Genomic DNA, 20,579 nt, shown 5'->3' on the forward strand with positions numbered 1-20,579 from the left:
TAGGACGTGACCTTGCAGATGAATGTAGCTGTACTGCCACAGGCTCTGTCAGTTCTCCTGTGGACTATAAGAGATGTGTACAGGGACCAAGCAGCTAATGAACAATAGAATCATCTTTATGATAACTGAGGCTTGAGTCCTACTATCTACAGAGACACATACTCTTGGGGAACATAGGCTCTAAACAAGACAAGGGGAAGTGGAGAAAGAAACCATGAGAGACAGATATGACTGAGTCACTCTCACGATCCCTTATGAACTCTGTACCTGCCTCATAAACTGAAAAAAAAAAAAACTGTCAAGCTACATCTTCAGACAATATAGTTCTATTTTTAAAAAATTGACAGCAAAACTCACAGCGATGTTCCACACATACATTGTGGAAATTCCACACATTTCCACAATGGAAATGTGACTAAACAGCTATGTGCTCAAAATGAGACTAATCAGGAAAAGGGTTTCGATTTGTTACGGAACATTAAGAAGAAGCTTTAGAGGAATGGATAAAGGTCACGTGGTCTGATCAGTGCAGACTGAGGCTATTCCAGAGCGATGTGTGCGTCAGGGGAAGAAGGGAAGTGCATGAAGCGATGCATACATCATGCATAGTGTTATGATTTGGGGTTGTTACAGTCGGTCACATCAATGCTTAGCAATGTTATTTGGCAATAAAATAAAGTCAGCTGCTGACCTGAATGTGCAGTGATGGTGAATGAACCAATGAGGTTAGTATATCAATGGATTTTTCATATCAAAATTTTTTTTTTTTTTTTTAAATTGTCCACCATTTGGTCACCACATTGCATGCAATAATCATAGCGTCATTAATTGATTTATTTTGACAATAGGCAAAACCTTTCAACCATGTCAATTCAAGCCCGTCATATTACCGGCACCTAAAGATTCGTGATTCTGCTTATCCTCAGCTGCTCTATTCTGAGGCATCAACGCAAAATGAATGAATCCAACAGCATAGCAGGTCCTTTTATCAGCAATCGCTTAATCCAATCAGTAGATATCTTTAAAAACATCATCATAAACTAGATCAAGCTGCTATTTCATAGGCTAAGACTAGCGGCAAGAAGTCAACCCAGCTTAATAATTCACCCTGTGGTACTTCCATCAATCAGCTTAAAGTGGAGCTAATGACTACTTATGTAACTGGATTCCCTACAGTTTGCATATCACTCTATCCATTTTACAGGTGACGCATATACTGTACATGACTTGGCTCTGCTCCACCTCTTACTTCCAGTATGTAAGAATGCTGTTTACCCATGCAACCCATGGACTGCAGTTAGCCTGGATTGGGAACATGACTGTCCAGAGAATTATCTTGCTGTTCGCACTGATGGTATATCACTCTACTGTAAAGGATTGCCCAACCACATATGTTGTCTCATGACACAACAGCAATGAAGCAAGACAAAGAGCAGAGTGGGAACAGGTAGTAGACTGACGGAAAAACAACAAATCTACCAAAGTATTGTTTACGTCCAAAAGATTTGTGGCCATATTAAATTGCCCCTTCGGAATAAATGAAGTTTTTAATTTTAAATTGACTACCTACTGTACCTTAACGTCTTTCCAATGAAGATGGTCAGGAGATTCAAGTTCCTGTGAGTGCATGTATCAAAAAAACACCCTATTTAGAGGATCAATACCACAATGGTAGACAAGGAAGCGAAGTAACAACTCCTTTTTCTGTTGTTAAAGAGGCCTCAAGATTCTCCATCTTCCTTACCATGGTATATAGAGGTTGTTGTCTAGTTTGGCAACCTCCGTGCCTCTGACCATTCTTATCCTTTGGTCTTAGAGCACCTAATGTGTTGTGTTAAAGCAATGAAAATCACTAATAAGTGCAAGGCAGGGCTCTCCAGATGATTCACTATGGTGACCGCTGAAAGGGAAAAGCTGAACGACAAAAAAGGAGAAGATTGTGTAGATTTACCTTGTCCCACCAAAACAGCTCTGATCCATCAAGGAATTACTTGAACCTCTGAATGTGTGCTGTGATGTCTGGCACCAGAATGGATTCTTTAAGTGCTGTACATTGCGAGATGGGGTCTCCACAAATCAGACGTGGTTATCCAGCATCTTCCCTGGATGCTTGGTTGGATGGAGATCTGGGGAATTTGGAGAACCTTCAACTCTTTGCCCGCTACGAGACATACACAGCAAGCTCTGCTACATTAGCTTCACTGTGGGATCGGACCAAACAGTCTATATACATGCTTAACCATGCAAAGTCACATGTCATATTTAACATGTTCTTGTGTTTGTCAGCTTGATAAGACCATGTGTATCTTTTATTAGAGCATTTAAAATTTAGTGCTTTGAGTACAATTCACTCATACTGACCACTGGATGACCAACACGCATACAGTAGAATTGTTACTCTCCATAAAGATGGGTTAGGCTACAAGAAGATCGGTAACACCCTGAGTTACAGTACAGTGGCCAGGGTCATACAGAGGTTTTCCAAGACTTCCTGATCTGCACCGCAAGGCACCACAAGAGTTGATCAAAGAAGTTGAGTCCAACAAGTTGGTTTGCATGGCCGTCATACCAGAAGGAAGCTTCTTCTGAAGCTGGCTCCCAAGAAAGCCAGCAAACAGTTTGCTAAAACATCCGGTCCAAAAGCATGAGTTACTGGAACCATGTTCTGTGGTCTGATGAGACTAAGATGAACTTGTTTGGGTCAGATGGTGTCCAGTACTGTATGTGTGGCAACGCCATTGTGAGGAGTAAAAAGATAATCATCTCTTGCCTCCAGTTAACCATGGTGGTGGTTGCATAAGTGCTGCATGTACTGACTGATGAGGTTATTATATCAGTGGACTTTTTTTTATGTCTTGATGGCATTGGAATATTCCATGATGTTTTCTTTCAAGTTGTGAAAGAGGTTTTGGAAAAATGAATTCTTTTTTACACAGGAATTGGCCACCACCTTGGATGCAAGAATCAAACCTTTATTTATTTATTTTGACTGTAGGCATCTAAAGATGCATGACTCTGCTTATCCAAAGCTGCTCTAGGGGGCTATGGTTCATTGAAGGAAAGCATGGAAGCAGAACATGAAGCTCCCCCCGTAAAAACTGGGCCAAAGGGCATGATAACCCCAAACACATCACCAAGATGACAACTGCCTTGCTAAGGAAACTGAAGGTGATGAAGTGGCCAAGCATGTCTCCAGACCTGAACCCTATTAAGGAACCTGTGGGGCTTCCTCAAGCGGAAGGTGGCATAACACCGGGTGTCTAACATCCGGCAGCTCCATGATATCATGGAGTAGTGGAAAATTTATACGATCCTATCAAGCTGACAAACATGATGAATAGGACATTGGATTTTGCATGGTTAAAAGATGTACAGCTGTTATCGCTTAGTGTACTCACTTTTGTTGCCTGCTATTTTGACAATAGCGTCACATAATGGCGGTGTTAATGTTATGGCTGATCTGATTTTTTTTTTCTTAGCAACTGATTTATCCTGTTCAGCTGGATGCTGAGACCATCAAGGGTACACCAAATATGAGACAGAAATACATCCTGGACAGGGCACAAGTCCATCACAAGGCATCACGCATGCCCATTTTTGCAACAAGAAGCAATTTAAAGAGCCTAGTCATTTTACCTTCTGCTATGTTTTTGGGAGGAGGGACATAATTGAAGTACCCAGAGAAAATCCAGTGGGACACGAGGAAAAGGTGCAGAACTCCCCACACAGTAACCCAAACCTAGGATCAAAGACTTTCCTTTTCCATAATCATTTCCGTTTGCACGATGCATTTTTTTTTTTTTTTGTAAACCTGGCTCAAGGACGTGTATGTCGGATCCCAGCAGTGCAGACTCTGTGTTCCAGAACCGGAGTTGACAGCTGTAGTATAACTACAATAAAAATAAATGTGTGATGTAGCTTCAAGAAGAACATTTCATTGGTCATCACACATCAGTAAGTAGTGACACTTCAGTTTTTTTTTCCCATATGCACTCTTCCACACTAAAACATTGTGTTAACTTTGCTGACTTCGAAGTAATAGACAATTTTCAATACGCAATTTTAAAAAAACAAGACAAATCATTCAACAATCAGAAACGAATCATGAATTTGACAATTTTTAGTTGTTTTTATTCAATGAGAAGTGTGCCCATCAGTGACAAAGGGGAAGGAGATTCGTTCAAGTGCTGCTTGTACTGTAGCCAGAGAGGTGAGAGATCCTGTACAGTGGAGACTGGAATCTGAAAAGGGCTAAAGATGTCTTTGGTCCACACTTGAAAATGATGGGATGGAAATGACAATGTAGGCAAATAACTACAGAAGGCACTTGAGTTTACAGTTGTCTCAATCGGAACCAAAGAAATGAAAGGGACAGGATTTTTTAGTTTTCTATACATCAGGAAGAATTGAACTACACTAGAATTTTTTACAACTGCATGTAAACCATAGGCCTAACAATACAACATACATATATGTCCCACTGCGGGGACTCAAAAAAAAATGTATAGATACATATGTACAGATACAACTGTGGAAGAAAGGAAAGAATGGACGATAATCAACTGAAATTGGTGACCCATTAGGAAGAGACAAAATTAGAAACAGAAATATTCAATAAAACAAAAAGAAAGAGAAGGGAAAAAAAAGATTTTCTTTGGCAAAAAATTAACAAAAAAAACGAAACGTCTGGATTTATGGTTGAAGTTGAACAACGATTATCCAGACTTCCTCCATAGCAACAAATCCTTAGTATCATGCACACAAACAAAGTGAACTATATCTTAGTTTTATGTGGATTCCAAGTTAGAGGTGATGACAAAGACACTTCGTTCATCTTTAAGCGGTATTTTGGTGAAAGTGCAGCAGACTCCAGAAGAAAACAGTGGTGCTGTTTTGTCATTTGTGACACAGATGATTGACTAGATGTCAACAATTAACTGTTGCAAGCACTCAGTAACTGTATTAAGAGACCAGGAACAAAAAATAAATAAATTCAGCCAATCAAAACAGTTTCAACCCTTTATGTATTCAAAACAGACTGGAGAAAGAAAAAAAAAAAAGGTCATTCTACAAAAACCCCTGGTGAAAAGAGACGGTCACACAGGTTTCAGGTTGAACTGTTAAGGCAGTGAAATTGGACTTGGTATTAGGCCATTTTTTAGTTGTTTTTTTTATTTATTTCTCATTTTAAACTAGACTTTGACTAAAGATAGCAGCACGGCACATCCTCAGGATAGAGATTAATTTTAACGCACTTCTTAACTCCAAATGAAAAAGCTTGACCCTGGTTTTCTCTATGGACTATCGGAGTTATAACGGCTGACGTATGAGGTATATCAATCGTATAAGAGCGATAAAGAGCGACAAAGTCCTACATTTCGGTTTTAGCACCTTCAAAGGGGTCAACATGCACTCGGAAAAAGTCTGGAAAAAAAACAACAACTGCTGAGTATTCCTTTACTTGGTATACGTGTAGACTTATAGTAATACAGCATATGCATTTGTGAAAGGACTAGTCATAGTTAAGTATTTGCGAGCACACAGACGCTTCATAAAAAGACGAAAGTGAGGTTGTTCTGTAATCAAAGGCAGGTGTATTGGATGCACCGCATGCATACTGTGGAAGAATGAGTAGGGCACACAGATCTAACCTCTTTTAACCACTGTGGCCTTTAAGTAGAGGTGAAATGGTGATCAAGTCTGTGAAACGCTGCACTCACAGGCAAAGCCAAAAAGAGCAAAAATCAATAAATAAAAAGGCAATTACCATGGCCATAAGGTCGTAGGAACTTAATGCTGACCGACTACGATCAGAACATTTAGCCCCATGGATAGTCTGTACGTTAATTCAGTCAGCAGCACTTCTTTAAATTTCTACAGAGACTAATGGTCGTGTTTCTACTTTTTACAACCATATCTACCCTTCAACACTGCGATTAACAATTGACTTTAGAATCAATGTCAAAATCTAATAGCCCATCAGCTAAACACCATACTTTTCGATTTTAATTAAAAAAAAAAATTTATTAAAAGAAAAAGAGAAAAAAAAATTCTATTTAAAGAACAAAGAATTTATATTAAAGCTCAAAAGCTTGAAGTATGATTAGCGCACTATATAAAAAAATAATAGAAAGAAATCAAACAATTGCAAAATGTAACACAAAATTTAAAGCTAAAAGAAATAATGAATAAGAAATATGAATAGTGCACTACATGTTTACAAATTCTGAAAAAAATATATATATTCATCAGTGAAAGCTCTTATTGACTTTACTGAAATAACAAAATATTCGTAGGTCTCTCCCAAATGAGGAAAAAAATGAAACAAAAAATTCTTAAAGAGAGAAGAATGACAACGGAAACAGCCATTTCATTTTTTTCCCTTTTTTTTTTTTTTTTTTTTAAGAATTTAAGAAAAAATTAAAACTAGAACATGGTAGAACATGGAATGCATGAAGGAAGGTAGGGATAAAAGACTAAGGGACAAGTGAATATTGGGGGAAAGGAAGAGGTGGCACTACTACTGTGGGAGGGGGTGGGGGGAAGCAATGTAAACTTTGATTTTTATTCTTCATGTTTATGGAACAGTTGAGCAATCAGGGAACTGGGGCTTCAGGAGTTCAGAAAGGGCTGTGGGCAAGGGAAATGGATGAAGGATATTGTGGGAGAAAGAAAGGATAAGAGAGGGCCAGGGACTCACTCAGGAGAAGTGTGCGGGGCATTTCGGGTGTGTCAGGGTTTTTTTGGGGAAGTCCTAGGTTGCCGCTGAGGCAGCCCGTTTTGGGCGGGGCGGTCTTGCTGGTAGGAAGACACAGAGGGGTGGGCGGAGCCTTTCATGCTGTTTGAGAACTGAGAGTTGGATGGGTCGCCATTGGTACGGTCGCCTTGTTGACGCTGGTCCCCGGAATAGCGGTAGTTGGGGCGGTTGGAACTGCGATCGTAGTAGGAGCTGCCGTTATGGCGCTGACCCGGATAAGCCTGAAATATACGTCTGTTACCCTGGAACACCTTTAAAACAGACAAAGAGATGAGGAATTAAAGTCCATGCTACTCAACATCGTTTTCAGACGTGCCCAAAATTGAGAGGGTAATGCTTCTCCCACTGAATTTTGCACTCTGGACTCTCTCGCTCTCTGTGCGTGTACACTATCTGCATATATGCAAAAAAGTCTGTCTTTGTGCTTCATCTGCTATTGAGGGACAGTAGGGAAATGTGTGTGCGTGTGTGTGTGTGCAGATTTACCTGTTTGTGTGGGACGTTGGGGCGACTTGTGTATCCAGAAGCTTGAGGCTGAGCTTGAGGTGGGGCAGGGGGTTCTACAGTGACAGAGCTCGTGACAGAAGAAGAAGTGGAACTACAGCGTGAGCGGTTGGAGTAGCCAGTCTGCGGATGATACACTAAACAGGAAGCAAAAAAACAGCAATACGGTTACAAAAAATTAAACAGAATTTGAATTCTCATACATTATCAGATGTATCAATACCCTACCTGATCCGAACCCCATGATACTGGCTTTCAGAGGTTCCAGGTCATGAGTGAATTTAACAGCCTTTCCTAGATCCTCATCATACTTCCTCTCACTCACAAAATGCTAAAATAAATAAAAGAGAAAACCAGGTTAATGGCATGTGTGTGTATGTCTCGCCACATGTGCGTTTATGTGCATGCTTGTACCTTGATGTCTGCACGGAGTTCTGTTAGCTGCTCCTCAGACATGGAGGCGGACTTGTCAGTGAGTCTCCTCAACTCCTCCGCTCGCTTCTGACGCTTATCCAGGATAGCCACTACGTCAGATGAATACAAATAGCAGTCAGCATCAGACAAACACACAACACGGAGGAACTCATCCTACCCTTAAGCAGGAAAAACATCTTAACTCGTTAGCTGTTAACAAGCCACTTCCCTTCTCCCTAATCTTTTTTTTCCTTCTCATTCACACTGTGAAATATGGATATGAGAACAATAATTCAATCATAGAATTGCAGAGTGTAGCTAAAATGTGCCAGGGCAAGTATGATTCAAAAGGTTAGCACTATTCTACATTCTGGGTGGTAAACCTTTTTGATTCTCAAGTCTGCGAAAAAATATGTAACTGTACCAAATGGTTTATTCAGATAAGATTTAAGAGGCATTTTGCCATTCTGCCTGCTCTTAAGACAATGATGTTGCATATCAGCCTTCTCATTTCCCTTCAAAAGATCTCAGTCCTACTGTTTAAAGGTGCCTATGAATGGATATTTTAGAGTTGTTTTCTTCTTCTTTTTATCACTTTTGCAGCACATACCCAAAAAAAAAAAAAACAACAACAAAAAAAAACATAATGGCAAAAACATTAGCAATTCAACATCCAGTTGGTATGCACATGGATGTTCACCAAGGGATGCGCAGGCAGTAATTAGAAACCTTTGTTCCCGGACACTCAACATAAGTGCCAAGTTGAAAAGGACCAACTGATGGAAAGAAATTCAACATAGCTATCTCGAAATTCGTTCCAATTGCTAAGTCACTCTTCGGTCTCTTCAGATGTAGGAGGTGCTCCCACCCTGACGCTCTATTTCAAAAGGAAGTATGTCAACATATGGAAGGAAATCACGCTGCATTTCAAGAGCACTTCAAACTACTAATGCCTCAAAAGAAAAAAAAAAAACAAAAAAAAAGGTTCTGTGTGGGGGTTTGGTGAATGCTATTTTTGGACCAAAAAGCTAAACAGAAAAAAACTAGTCAGATTGATTGCAGCATGGAAAGCAATTTTTCTATGGTGTTTTTTTTACACAGGTGTATAAACACTAGACACAGCATCTGTTAGGAAAAAGGAAAGCATTGGATGGCTCTGATCCACTTGAAGATAGGGGGAATTTCTTGGGGAAAAAAAAAAACTAAATACATAAAGAACTAGTACTGCACATAATTTCTGTAAAACAATTGGTCTTTCAGTAGGTATAAACTACACATGGTCCAAAACCACTTTTAAACACTGTAAAGTGCACTTTTGATACACTCCCTATTCCATTTCCTTTGACAACTCAAGCAACTTGAAGACAGCTTGATGTATGAAAAAGCCGTCTATTATGACCACAATTTACTGCTGCAGAAGACATCAGGAGTACTTAATGTGTGGGCAATCTTAGGGGTCAAATGCACGTTCAGCACTGAGAAAAATGTCTGAGAATCTGTGTTACAGTGGAAGGACTATATTAAGATGAGCTCTCGAGCAATGCACATTACCCACGTTGACACACTTCTCCATCGGGTAAAATGACACAAAAGATTTTCGTTTTCTTTAATGAAAAGGACTGGCAAGAGAGCAAGGGAAAGGAAAGGAGAGAGCTGAGCACAGAAGCTGAAAGCCGGATTACTGTAGGCTGCTGTTTCCTAACCGCACACACATACAAAAGAGCCATTGAGGAAAGCGTGACACCTGATAGTGTTTCCCAGGGCAAAGACCAGGAGAATGGACTCCTTGTGAGGTATGCATTCCTGCACAGCTACACTGCCCCCTGATCAACACACATGCAAGTCATATAAACCGGAATTTGCGTGCGCAAAAGGATCTTTAATAATGCTGAATAACTCTCATCTTAGTTATTAAGTGACATTGCTCCTGTTAATGTATGTTACTGTCCATGGCACAGTCCAGATGCTGGAAAAAAATATATATATATTGGAAGTGGCTTAGCAGTGCAGAACCATCACTGGGTCCGTTAGGGGCTGACCTGATTGTGTTTCAGAGCAAAGAGGCTAAGAGAAAGAATGGCTCGAGTGTTTCTTTACCAGGAGGTCTGTTACGCTCAGGTGCACAACACAGACCTTGATGAGAATGTAGGAATCCGTCATAAGTGCCTACTTGAAAGCCCTTATGAAACCCTGCTGTCTGAAATGCTGAATCACTGGTTCTTTTCAAATAAATCCCAAAGAACAAGACTTTAAGCACTAACTTAAAGATGTACTAACTAACACGGTTTAGGTTTAAAGCGTTCTGAAGTCTTTTGATGAAGACTTCAAAGTTAGTCGGTTTTGGGATTTCCACCAAATGTAATTCAAATATTTGCCTACCAAAGTTTCAAGACAAGATGTTCAGTATATTGAGGATTATTTGCTTGTGTTTTTTTTTTCACTTTTGATTGCATTTAAAAACATTCTACCACTTTAACATGTTACAACAAGAATGTTCTGAATTTCAGTTTTGGCCATCTTTTGTGCTAATAGAAAAAGACAAAGATGTAAACCTATTGGTAAAAGTATATACTTACTGGCTTCTGCTTTGACTTTATCCATCTCAGCCATCAGAGCCACCTCTCGATCCATAAGACTGCAACAGAAAATGAGGAATCAGTATTTAAATTTATCAGCAAAGGAAGGAAAGTGTTCAGTCTAGTCACTGATTCTAGATTGTGCCATCAGTTGGTCTGCTTTTTAAGATAAATCTAAGATGGGTTGGTCCTTCAGAGCTTAGAAAGTTAAGATGAATTTCACTAATCCTTTTCAAGAATACCATAAAAAGTCTGTACAATAAGAGGGATCCTGTGAACTTGTTACTAAAGTTTACGGACAAGTTCATGAGGTACAATTTGTGACTCAGTGCTGATATCCTCTCCAATTTCTTAAATACTTTAGTATTTGATTGTGCTGCATAATCATGTATTAAAAAAAAAAAAACCACACACACACACATCAACTAGAAGGCCAGGTGTTTAGACAGTAACAAGATAAAATATATAAACATTTAACAGAACCAATGTCAATATTAGTCTTTATTTTGAGGGAAAAAAAGGGAGGGACTTGCACAACATACTAGGTGATGTTATCAGGAGAATGAACAGTACAGATAAAATGATTCATAAATATGGCTGGTTAGTTATGGCTGATCACTTTTAATGATACATTTTCAAGCAAGGACAATACAATTAACAGAACTTCACTAATTATTAATAAATAAAAAAAACAGTGAAATTTCATAATGCATGCTTTCTCCAATGATGCAATTCTTCTTTAGTACCGGCATGAATAAAATGCTTTGCTCAAGAAATAAAGGCAATTCAACAGCTCTGATTGTTCTCACTACTGAATAACTAGTGATTAAATGTTCTTGCTCACATACGGTTAACCAGACATCTTAACGTGACCGACAAACAAAAAGGTTGTGTGTGTGTGTGTGTGTGTGTTTAAAAATCGTTCACTATCACCAACAGCACAAATGGCAGAGTGAGAAAGAAATCCTTGAGAGCACAACTACTACATGATCAGATTTCCTGATCACACCAGTAGATAATCTCGTGTGATGTGTGGAAGACAGAAACTTACCAGCTCTGGAGCTCAGCAAAGGTCTGTTTCATCCTCTTGATAGAGGAATCCATCTCCTCCTTCACTACCACTCTATATCGTGTCAGAGATGCAGTACATCGCTGGAGATCCTTCACTGAGCGGTCAATGTTAGGTGCTGCGAAAGAAAGCAAGAGGAAAACAGGAAACAGGTATTAGAACATGTGTGATGGATATATTTTGCTGATGCACTTTGCGTGACATACTTAAAAAGTAATTCATGTACGCAATCACAGTATACCTACTGTTCAGATTATTGAAAATGGGGAAAAAAAAAAAAAAAAAAAAAAATATATATATATATATATATATATATATATATATATATATATATATATATAATCAGAACAGGTGACGTTTGTCCTGACTACTTTCATTTCCAGAGAGACTGCATCCAGCCTGAAATTCTCTTTTTGTCTGACATTTCAATCTGCTGCTGTTGTAACCTACCCATGCTGATGCTGTACTGAGATGCTTTTCTGCTCACAACTTTACAGTTGTAAAGAGTGATTACTCAATTTACTGTCACCTTCCTACCAGCTTGTGCCCGAGTGGTCATTCTCATCTGACCTTTCTCATCAGCAAAAACTTTCCTACTGCAGAACTGCTGCTTACTGGATGGTTTTCCCCCTCTGTACAATTCTAAGACTGATCTCTTGAGATCGGCATTTCCAGAAATATCCTATCTGGCACAAACACCATTCCACAAAAACCTTCCTTGTTTTGATGCCCAAGGTAAACTTAAACTAAAGCTTATAACCTATAGCTGCATGAGTTTAGAGTTGGTGTACAGGCATTCCAGTTAAACTGGATTATAATTATAAAATGTAAGGAGCTTGTGGCCTTTTAAAAACTGATTAGACTGGAATTCGCTCACTAAACTCTAAGTTATACACATAGCCATTGCCTACTAAAGTAAGTGAAAAGCATGGGAGGGAACAACATAGCAGGTCCACAAGGATACCCAGGCCCGGATGGAAATCAGGTCTGTTTACTGTGTCAGACAGGGACGAGTCAATTGCACGTAAAAGGCCACAATTAAAAGTAGACATTTATCCATGAGGTTAAAAAGAGACAGAACCCGTTAGAGACATTCAACTCCCTGTTGTGAAGCAGAGATCCCTTGTGCAATATGCCGGTGGGTCTGGGTGTTGACAAACTGTGGCGCTTATGCTAAAAGAATGCTTTTCTTCATCTCTATTGCTCTCCGAGACTCTTGTTAAAGTGCAGTGCATCTCTCCCTCACTCTCCCTCTCACGAGAGCAGTAGAGTCTCTTGGCTGAGGTGTGTAGTGAATAATAGAAGCACACCAACACCTGGTCTCACAGCGTCAAAAGCTTCAACTCTGTGCCTGCTGCAAATCAGTAAACACGCTCCTGAAGTAACCTCACTTCTGTGACCAGTGTATTTTAGTAACAGGTACGAGATTAATCCTGTGTAACAACAAGTGCAATGACCTGAATAACCACTGCTTCTATTTGATTAAAATTGAGTAATAAAGCAAATATCTCGCAATTTACAAAAAATGGGAGAAACAAAGTCCAAAAACAGACCTGTACAAGGACATGGAGAGAGGCAGAGAGAGAGAGAGAGAGAGAGAGAGAGAGAGAGAGAGAGAGAAAGAGATGGCTCTGTGGAGGAGTCTAAACAGCAAAAACATCAACTGTATTGTTCCTTTATTTTGCCTAACAACAATGCTCTAGTTTAGTATATTTTACAAATAATACGTTTGTGCTTATCTATCAGTTACAAACCTGTTCATTCCACCACTACTGAGGTAACACCACAGAAATGTACAATGTTCAAGGCCAGGTATTATTGGTATGATTACCAAAATATTATATATAAAAAAAACTGTATAAATTTTTCTTTTTAATCAGATTTCTACCTCAGTAAAAAAAACAAAAAACAAAGGCAACCAGTGTATTTCTTTTCCAGTATTGGTTTCTGAACTCCTTAACCCTGTTTATTTGTTTCTTTCACTTTCATATTTTTTTAAAATTTACATTGGTTCCCAAAGCCATCACACTTTGGCACTGGGGAGGAAACAAAACTCTGACATCCCGTGCCAAAACAAAGAAAATAAATGTACTTTCTGTGCAGTTTCGGCTTTTCCTATTACCCATTCGCTTGCCAGAAAAAGGGGTTTTATGTCAGGACTTTCTCACTATGAGAAATAGCTGGTGCATATTGCCTGTATTGGACTGTGAGAATATTCTAAACATGCAATATCGCTGTATTCAACTAAATAAGGTTCATTAGAGCTTCAGAAATTAGCTAGGTAAGTAAGAACAAATCACTTTCAATAGAAAGTTTACAGGAGCAATTATTAAAGTGTCACTGGTTATTCTAAATTGCGATACACTGGGACACAACACCCAAAGACTTGTCAAAGGTGCAAATACAATGGGTTTTAGAGAGAAGCAGACAGTCCCCAGTAATTAAAGGATTTTGTCTGTACAATATTCCAGTCGTATTGTTTTTTTCCTTCCTGTAAACATCTCACAGAGCATCTACCTACAGTTACACCCACATTGGAATACTATGACTCTGGACTGACGATAAGAAAAAACAGCTTTTAATTTGAAATATTTCATGACTACATAGCCCTACAGTAAGACTTGTTTAAAAAAATAGAATAAAAATTCAGCCTGATACTTGTCATTTCTGCCAATCTGATATTTTAGACAGGATAAACGTAGTGTGGTGGTTTGCTTTTCTGAAACACTAACTGAAAAACCCCACTTTTCTGGTGTTTTACTGAGTTTAAAGGCGTTTTCAGCTGTCTGAGGGGAGGGAAAATAAAAGGTTTGGAAATTGGTTTTAAGTGGTACGCAACCAGCATGAAGAGGCTGAAAATGTGACCAAAACAGTAAAACCTACAACACTGCATGTGTCAAACATGAAGGCATCAACAGAGGTCAGACAGCTCAAATCAGAGATCAGGGAGCACAGAAATTACCACCCGTAAAAAAAACCTTCAGCAAACATTAAGTCTATAAATAGAACTGAAATTATGCTCATAACATTGAATGATTTTGGTTGCTCAGCACCGAGATAAACATTGTAACCTTTAAGTCTGTTTTTAGTCACTACATACAGTGTTTTCACCTAAATCTTGCATCTGGGAAGAAAAAACAAACAAACAAACAAAAAAAAAAAACTACCAAGATCTGCAATATATTCCCCAGTTTCACCGCCAAGCTGCCACTGTTGAACCCTTGAGCTTTAACCCTGTATGATTTACGGGCGCTGTAGCTTGGACTGACCCTGCGTTCTGACTGGGATATGAAGGAAAAAAAATATTTTCACTGCACTACAGTGCAGTACATGCCAATTTTTTTTATTTTTTTTTTTACCTTAATCTTTCTTTGTGTCTGAAAATAGGAGAAAACTGAGGTGATGTCTTTAAAATCTCACTCAATCTGCCACTCTTACCAATCTTTTTGCCTGAGGATGAACCTTGGCCATCATCAAGAGGAAAAAGAGGAGCCAGAGATGCATTATGAGAGTTGGTAGAAGGTCTTGGGCGAGATTTGTTGCTTCGTGAACCATGTTGATTCTGTCTGGTGTTTTGCTGGGGTGCTGGACTTGGAGCTGGGGCCAAGCTTTTTTGAGATTCTGCTTCTCCTCCTGTACGAACAGCAAATAAATAGAACATACCAACATAAACAAATGATGAAAGGATACATCTGTTTCCCAAATTGGGCCCAGGAAGGGTACATTTTCTTTTCTCAGATTCAGTCCAAATTTCGGTTTTCACCATGATGCATAAACAGTTGAAATTCTCACTGCAGCTATTGTTAATTATTTAAGATAAAAGAAATAGAGACAAGAAAATATCAAATAAAGAGCAAATGCTAACATCATTGAATGCTTTAATAAAAAAATAAAACACATACATTTATAACTGGTGGTGCTGTTATAGGAAATCAGTGACGAGCAGCATGGTTTGATGTGGCCTGATACGGAGCAAGGTTACTACACCATAGCTGACTTTCCCGAAAACAGCAAAGTCTTTCATTCCCCTCATATCACAACCAATAACTACAATTTTACATTCATTAACAAACACCAAGTGATGTTTTCTATATGCATCGACATATATAATCACTTCCCTTAAAACTGATATAAAAAGTCTTTCCTGCACTACGTCTTTTTTCCACTTTCCTAAAAAAGAACAAAACAGCAGCTTGTACAATTACCAAAAACTTGTTTACTCTTACACACTAATACTAAGACTCCTTAAATACATGTTAAATAACTTCATTATTACCATTAGATTATGTGAAGCATCGATTATACAATTCCACCTGAATGAGCTGTTACCATACAAACACTATTGGAATGAGTTCACTGACAAACATGTGATACAAATTACAGTTAAAATCACTATCAGAGTTGTAATCTAAAAATTATTCCATGCCATTTAACCAATTACATTTAAGAACAGAACTGAGTTGTAATAATATTATTTAGTGACAATTAATAACCGATATATTTTACAGCCTGCCTACAAACTATACATGGCTCTAGCAGGAACCAGAAGTGTATGTCGGTGGCCGTCATGCTTACTTGTGATGGGGAGCGTGGTCGTAACAGGTTCCAACTCGAGCTCAGCTGCGTCTAACGAAGCAGAGTCCAGCTGTTCGCTCAAGGAGTCCAGAGACTCACCATCAGCACCAGCTGAACCGTTGGCATGGAAACCATTAACAGCCCCTGCACACTCCGTTTCTGGGGACGAGACGGATTCAGAAGGGGCAGGATCTACCGGGGCTTCCGGCTGGGGTTTGGGCTTCTTTTTCTTCTTAGGCTGTTAAGTAACAATTTGATTAATTAATAAACTTTCTAATAAATATGACACATAAATACTAACCTTCATCCACAAGTTATGTTTTTTTTGTACAAACATTCCAGGTATAGCAAAACCACTTCCTTTAGCGCTAAATTTAGCTCAAGAGTTTTAGAGCAATGCTATGACGCAGGCATTCGCTCTGCGTCATTACACGCGCACACACACACCTTCTTTTTACCGGTGACATTCCATTCCTTTAGGATCTCTACTGCACTGCCTGAAGGTAGAGAAAGAAGATGAAAAAAAAAAAAACAATGCCTGGTCATAAGGTCAGTTGTAGATGATGAAATGCTATACACAACACAACAATCACCATTAATGGCTGAATACATCAGACCTTGTTGTTGCACAATAGCACAGCTTATGGGGTATCCGGAAGATTTATCATGCTGATATTCAAACTATTTTAAGAAACTATTTCAACTTCCTTTTAAGACTTTCCTCCTTTCTACACTCGCAATCCATTTCATAAGAGTATTATAAAGCATTACAATGGTTCGGGTGTGTTGGGAGCACAGAAAGGTTAAAAGTGTGTCATCTTGCTACTAGCAACACATTCAGCAAAAGTCTTTAAGCTCATTCCACCTGCATATTACAGGTTTTGCCTTTCAACGCATCAACAATGTTCACATTTCACTTCCACAACCCTAATTAAGGTGTGCTGTGGAACGAGTCTTACCTTCGACGAAGGCCTGTACAGCCCGATCCACACTGTTCTCAAAGTGCTGCAGGACAAGGGCAATTTCATTATTGCTCTTGTTAGGAACAACTGCTCTCACTGCATTGATCTGATGGGAAACAGTTAAATGGGAAATTAAATTAAAGTAGCTGATACATGCGTGTGTGAAAAAACAATAATATACAAAATAAAAAAGAATTAAAGGAATACACATTTTGGAAGCCATGTTAGTTCTTTTGTCCATGTTACAACCCTCCAGTAAAACTATAGTTTTCATTTTTAACACAAAAGGACTAAAAGGACCCACTAAAGAATAAAAGTATTCCCTTGTGTGCGTGTGAGTGTGGGAAGGAAAAAGTCTTTCACTCAAAATAAAAAAAAAATTTTACATCCAATTATATATACACAATGCATTAGAAAGTATAAAAATGTGACAACATCTAGATCTTTTAGCAAAAGATATGATCAGGACAAAATGTGTCTTATATTTATTTATCTTTAAACCTTTTTTTTTTTTTTTTTTTTTTACAGATTTTATGCACAATCATGCTTAGAAAGCTACTTCCTAGATACTGTAAAATGGGCACAGACATAAAACCTAGTTAGGCAAGAAAAAAACAGCAGAGGGACTAAACTGAAGCAGTACATGCACAGGCACACACAAGGAAAACACATTTAACAAAAAAATATTATGGACTTCAGGAATGTCACTTTTCAGGTCTTCCAATCCAGATAATGATAAAGAGTGAAATTTATGCATAACCTTTTCTTTCATCCTTTCAAATGTTCCTCCTTGGGACATGACCATTTTGGAGTGTGTGTCGAACTCCACCCCTGATGTATCTATTAACAAAAGACACAAAGCAAAAACAAAGCATGGAGTTAATATTTCAGTCTGAGCTGTAGCATTTGTAGCCTGAGGGTTCTGCACGACTTGGCAGAAGGAAGTGGGGAAAGGGGGATTTTCTTCTAAATATTTAGGTCACAAGCACAGCCCAGGGAGACGGACGAGAAAGAGGGACTAAAAGAAAGGGGCAGAGACCATTGGGGAGGCGTTGGTTTCATTTACAACAACAAAAATTTCAATCTGCTACACTATGATAAAAACCCCGCTAAACTATAGCCGTGGAGCTGTTGCCAAAACATGGCACTTCTATAGCTTTTCATTTTCTTTCATAACAGAGAAGCAAGCAGGCGCATTGATAAGGCATGAAAAGCCATGCACAGCCTATACTCAGAGAAACTGTAAAATCAAAACACTGAGATCTTAAAACTCAGTTCCATTCCAGCCTCAACCTCCTGACGCCCCTTCTTCACCCTCCTCCCTTCCCTTCAGCTTGCTTGTTCACCATTTCTTACACGGAGCAACAGTAGACAGACCCTAAATACAAGCACTGATGATTCCACTGGGCTTACAAACATTAATTAGGCACATGCCTAAAAAAAAAAGAAGATCTGAATGAAAGTTAAAAATAGGTCAAAAGTGTTGCAGACGACAAAGACAGTCCTGATGCAAATCACTCGCTGACCTTGTTTGCCAGTCAAGTGCATTAATACAGACTAAGGGAAATAAACACGGCCGACGTTTTGGATACGTGTCTTGTTCTCTTCTCTTACAGTAGACGTAAACAATATTATTCCTCTGGCATACATGTTTGCAAGTTAAACTCTATTTTACTTAAAATAACTACAAATATAATGACTGAGATGCGAATAAAGTTTGAACGAAAAAAATGGGTGCAGGCTACAATCAATGCATTTCTAAATAAATCTTTTAGAGCTTTTAATGCTTCAGAACAGTAGCCTAACCAATAACTGCGATATTAGGTTACCTATAATATGCATGTTAACTATGAGAGCTGCAAAGATTTCAGGAAAGCCCTGGAATGCATTCTGGTGCAGAGTCAAATTAAGATTCAGCAGTTTTTGCCTTGACATGATCCCGGACAAGATTAAGCAAGAACGGCTTCATAGCTTGTCCACGCATCATGTTCTGGGTGGTGCTCCTGGAAATCTATCATTAGGTCCAATGGTTAACACCACACATAAAGACGATTGGGAATTCACAGATTGTATCCCGTTTGCCTCATTTATCCGAATTCCTGGTTACTTTACAGGTCCAAACAAGTTAATAGCTAATGAGAGTTTAAAAAGCTCTTTAAAAAAATCATGGGAAAAGTGTTTTGTTTCGTAACTTAATTCAAAAAGTGAAACACTCATTCTAGATTCATTCCACATCTAGTAAACATTTTTAAGCTGGTTATTCATTTCACACAGTATAAATACTACATATCCCTAGGTTTAGTTTAATACATACAACAACAAACATTGGGAAGTCTGCTGACAGATGTCCAGAAGATGATCACAGACCCCCTCCACAAGGAAGTTCAACCACAGAGGGCCATCACTGAAAGTGCTCGCTGTTCACACAAAACTATATTGAAGAACAGTCATTTTAAGCTGGCTGAAAATGCAAAGCGTGGTGGGAAAAATGTACAAGCAATAGAGATAATAGGAGCCTTAAAGGAGATATAAGGCTTTTTAAGAACGACTGGATTTTGTACCCGTCACATTAATGCAAAGTCAGCCACTTTTCACCCCACCCCCTCTTGTCCAAAGAGTGCTGAAGTGAGAACCCCAGGTCTGGTTTGTGCAGCCAACAACCAAGAAGGTCTACCTCTATAGAAGCGCATACTTACCTCCATTCTAGTACATGACTATGGTGCTTCGGCTGTGCTGTTACCAAGTAAAACAATATGGCTATAAGATCTTAAAATGTTTGATCGTGGTCGGCCATCCAACTTGGGTAAAAGGTGTTTTTTTTTTTCTCAAGCATCAGCCTTTGGCTACTAAAAATGACTACACTTTAATTCAATTCAATTTTACTTGTATAGCGCTTTTAACAATTGACATTGCCGCAAAGCAGCTTTACACAATCAAAAGAATTATTTAAGTTTCTATGAAATGTGAATGTGTATGAATCGATAAAGTTGTCCCTGATGAGCAAGCCGAGGACGTGGCAAGGAAAAACTCCCTGAGATAGTAATAGGAAGAAACCTTGAGAGGAACCAGACTCAACAGGGAACCCATCCTCATTTGGGTGAAAACGGATAGCAGGGATTGACCTGCATAAAACTATGTGAGACTGGAAGTTCAATATAACAGGAGATTTATTAAATTAAACGGAGTCCAGTTTGTTCCTGGAGGATCAGGTAGACTGTAGGAAATTCCACTCCCGAACTATTAACTTTAATTCCTCAGTTTGTTGGGAAATATAAAATGTTCAAGCACAAAAAAAGTGAGTTTCTATAATACCTTTACGGACACTGCTAAGCAAAGCTGACTGAAGAAGTTGGAAGAGCTTCACAAGGAGTGGGGCTGGAGTTGGTGCATCAAGAGCCACCACACATCAAGACGGCTTCAGGAAATGAGCTACAAGAAGGTTAGTCCTTAAAGATAAGGGCTAATACCAGAACCGTCTTATCTGGATTTAGGAGGTAGAGTGGAAAAAGAGTTCAGTGAAGTTTCCACAGTTGGTGATGATTTGTGGTGCCAGGTCATCTGCCGTTTACAGCAAACTTGCCTGACCTCAACCCAATAGAAGATTTATGGGATACTGTCAAGAGAAAGAAGTGAAAAACCTGACCCAACAATACAGACAAGGTGACGGCTGCTATTATAGCAACCTGGTCTTTAATAATGCCTAAGCAGTGCCTCAGGCTGAT

General features: G+C 38.9%; 1 protein-coding gene across 4 annotated transcripts in view; it reads right to left on the minus strand.

The window, feature by feature from the left end:
- Positions 1 to 4,109: 4,109 nt before the first annotated feature.
- Positions 4,110 to 20,579, minus strand: part of spats2 (spermatogenesis associated serine rich 2) — a 30,011-nt gene continuing 13,541 nt past the window's right edge. For all 4 annotated transcript variants that reach the window (XM_053504147.1, XM_053504146.1, XM_053504150.1 and 1 more), the window contains exons 3-13: positions 17,618 to 17,697; positions 16,855 to 16,963; positions 16,343 to 16,392; positions 15,896 to 16,133; positions 14,759 to 14,953; positions 11,303 to 11,438; positions 10,252 to 10,310; positions 7,676 to 7,785; positions 7,490 to 7,592; positions 7,244 to 7,398; positions 4,110 to 7,008 (exon numbers count right to left, since the gene is read on the minus strand). In XM_053504147.1, coding sequence (XP_053360122.1) covers positions 6,733 to 7,008; positions 7,244 to 7,398; positions 7,490 to 7,592; positions 7,676 to 7,785; positions 10,252 to 10,310; positions 11,303 to 11,438; positions 14,759 to 14,953; positions 15,896 to 16,133; positions 16,343 to 16,392; positions 16,855 to 16,963; positions 17,618 to 17,697 — 1,511 coding nt within the window. In that variant the 3' untranslated portion in view covers positions 4,110 to 6,732. The remainder of the gene's footprint in view (positions 7,009 to 7,243; positions 7,399 to 7,489; positions 7,593 to 7,675; positions 7,786 to 10,251; positions 10,311 to 11,302; positions 11,439 to 14,758; positions 14,954 to 15,895; positions 16,134 to 16,342; positions 16,393 to 16,854; positions 16,964 to 17,617; positions 17,698 to 20,579) is intronic.

Source organism: Clarias gariepinus, chromosome 9 (assembly GCF_024256425.1).
Source record: "Clarias gariepinus isolate MV-2021 ecotype Netherlands chromosome 9, CGAR_prim_01v2, whole genome shotgun sequence".
Taxonomy (NCBI): Eukaryota; Metazoa; Chordata; class Actinopteri; order Siluriformes; family Clariidae; genus Clarias; species Clarias gariepinus.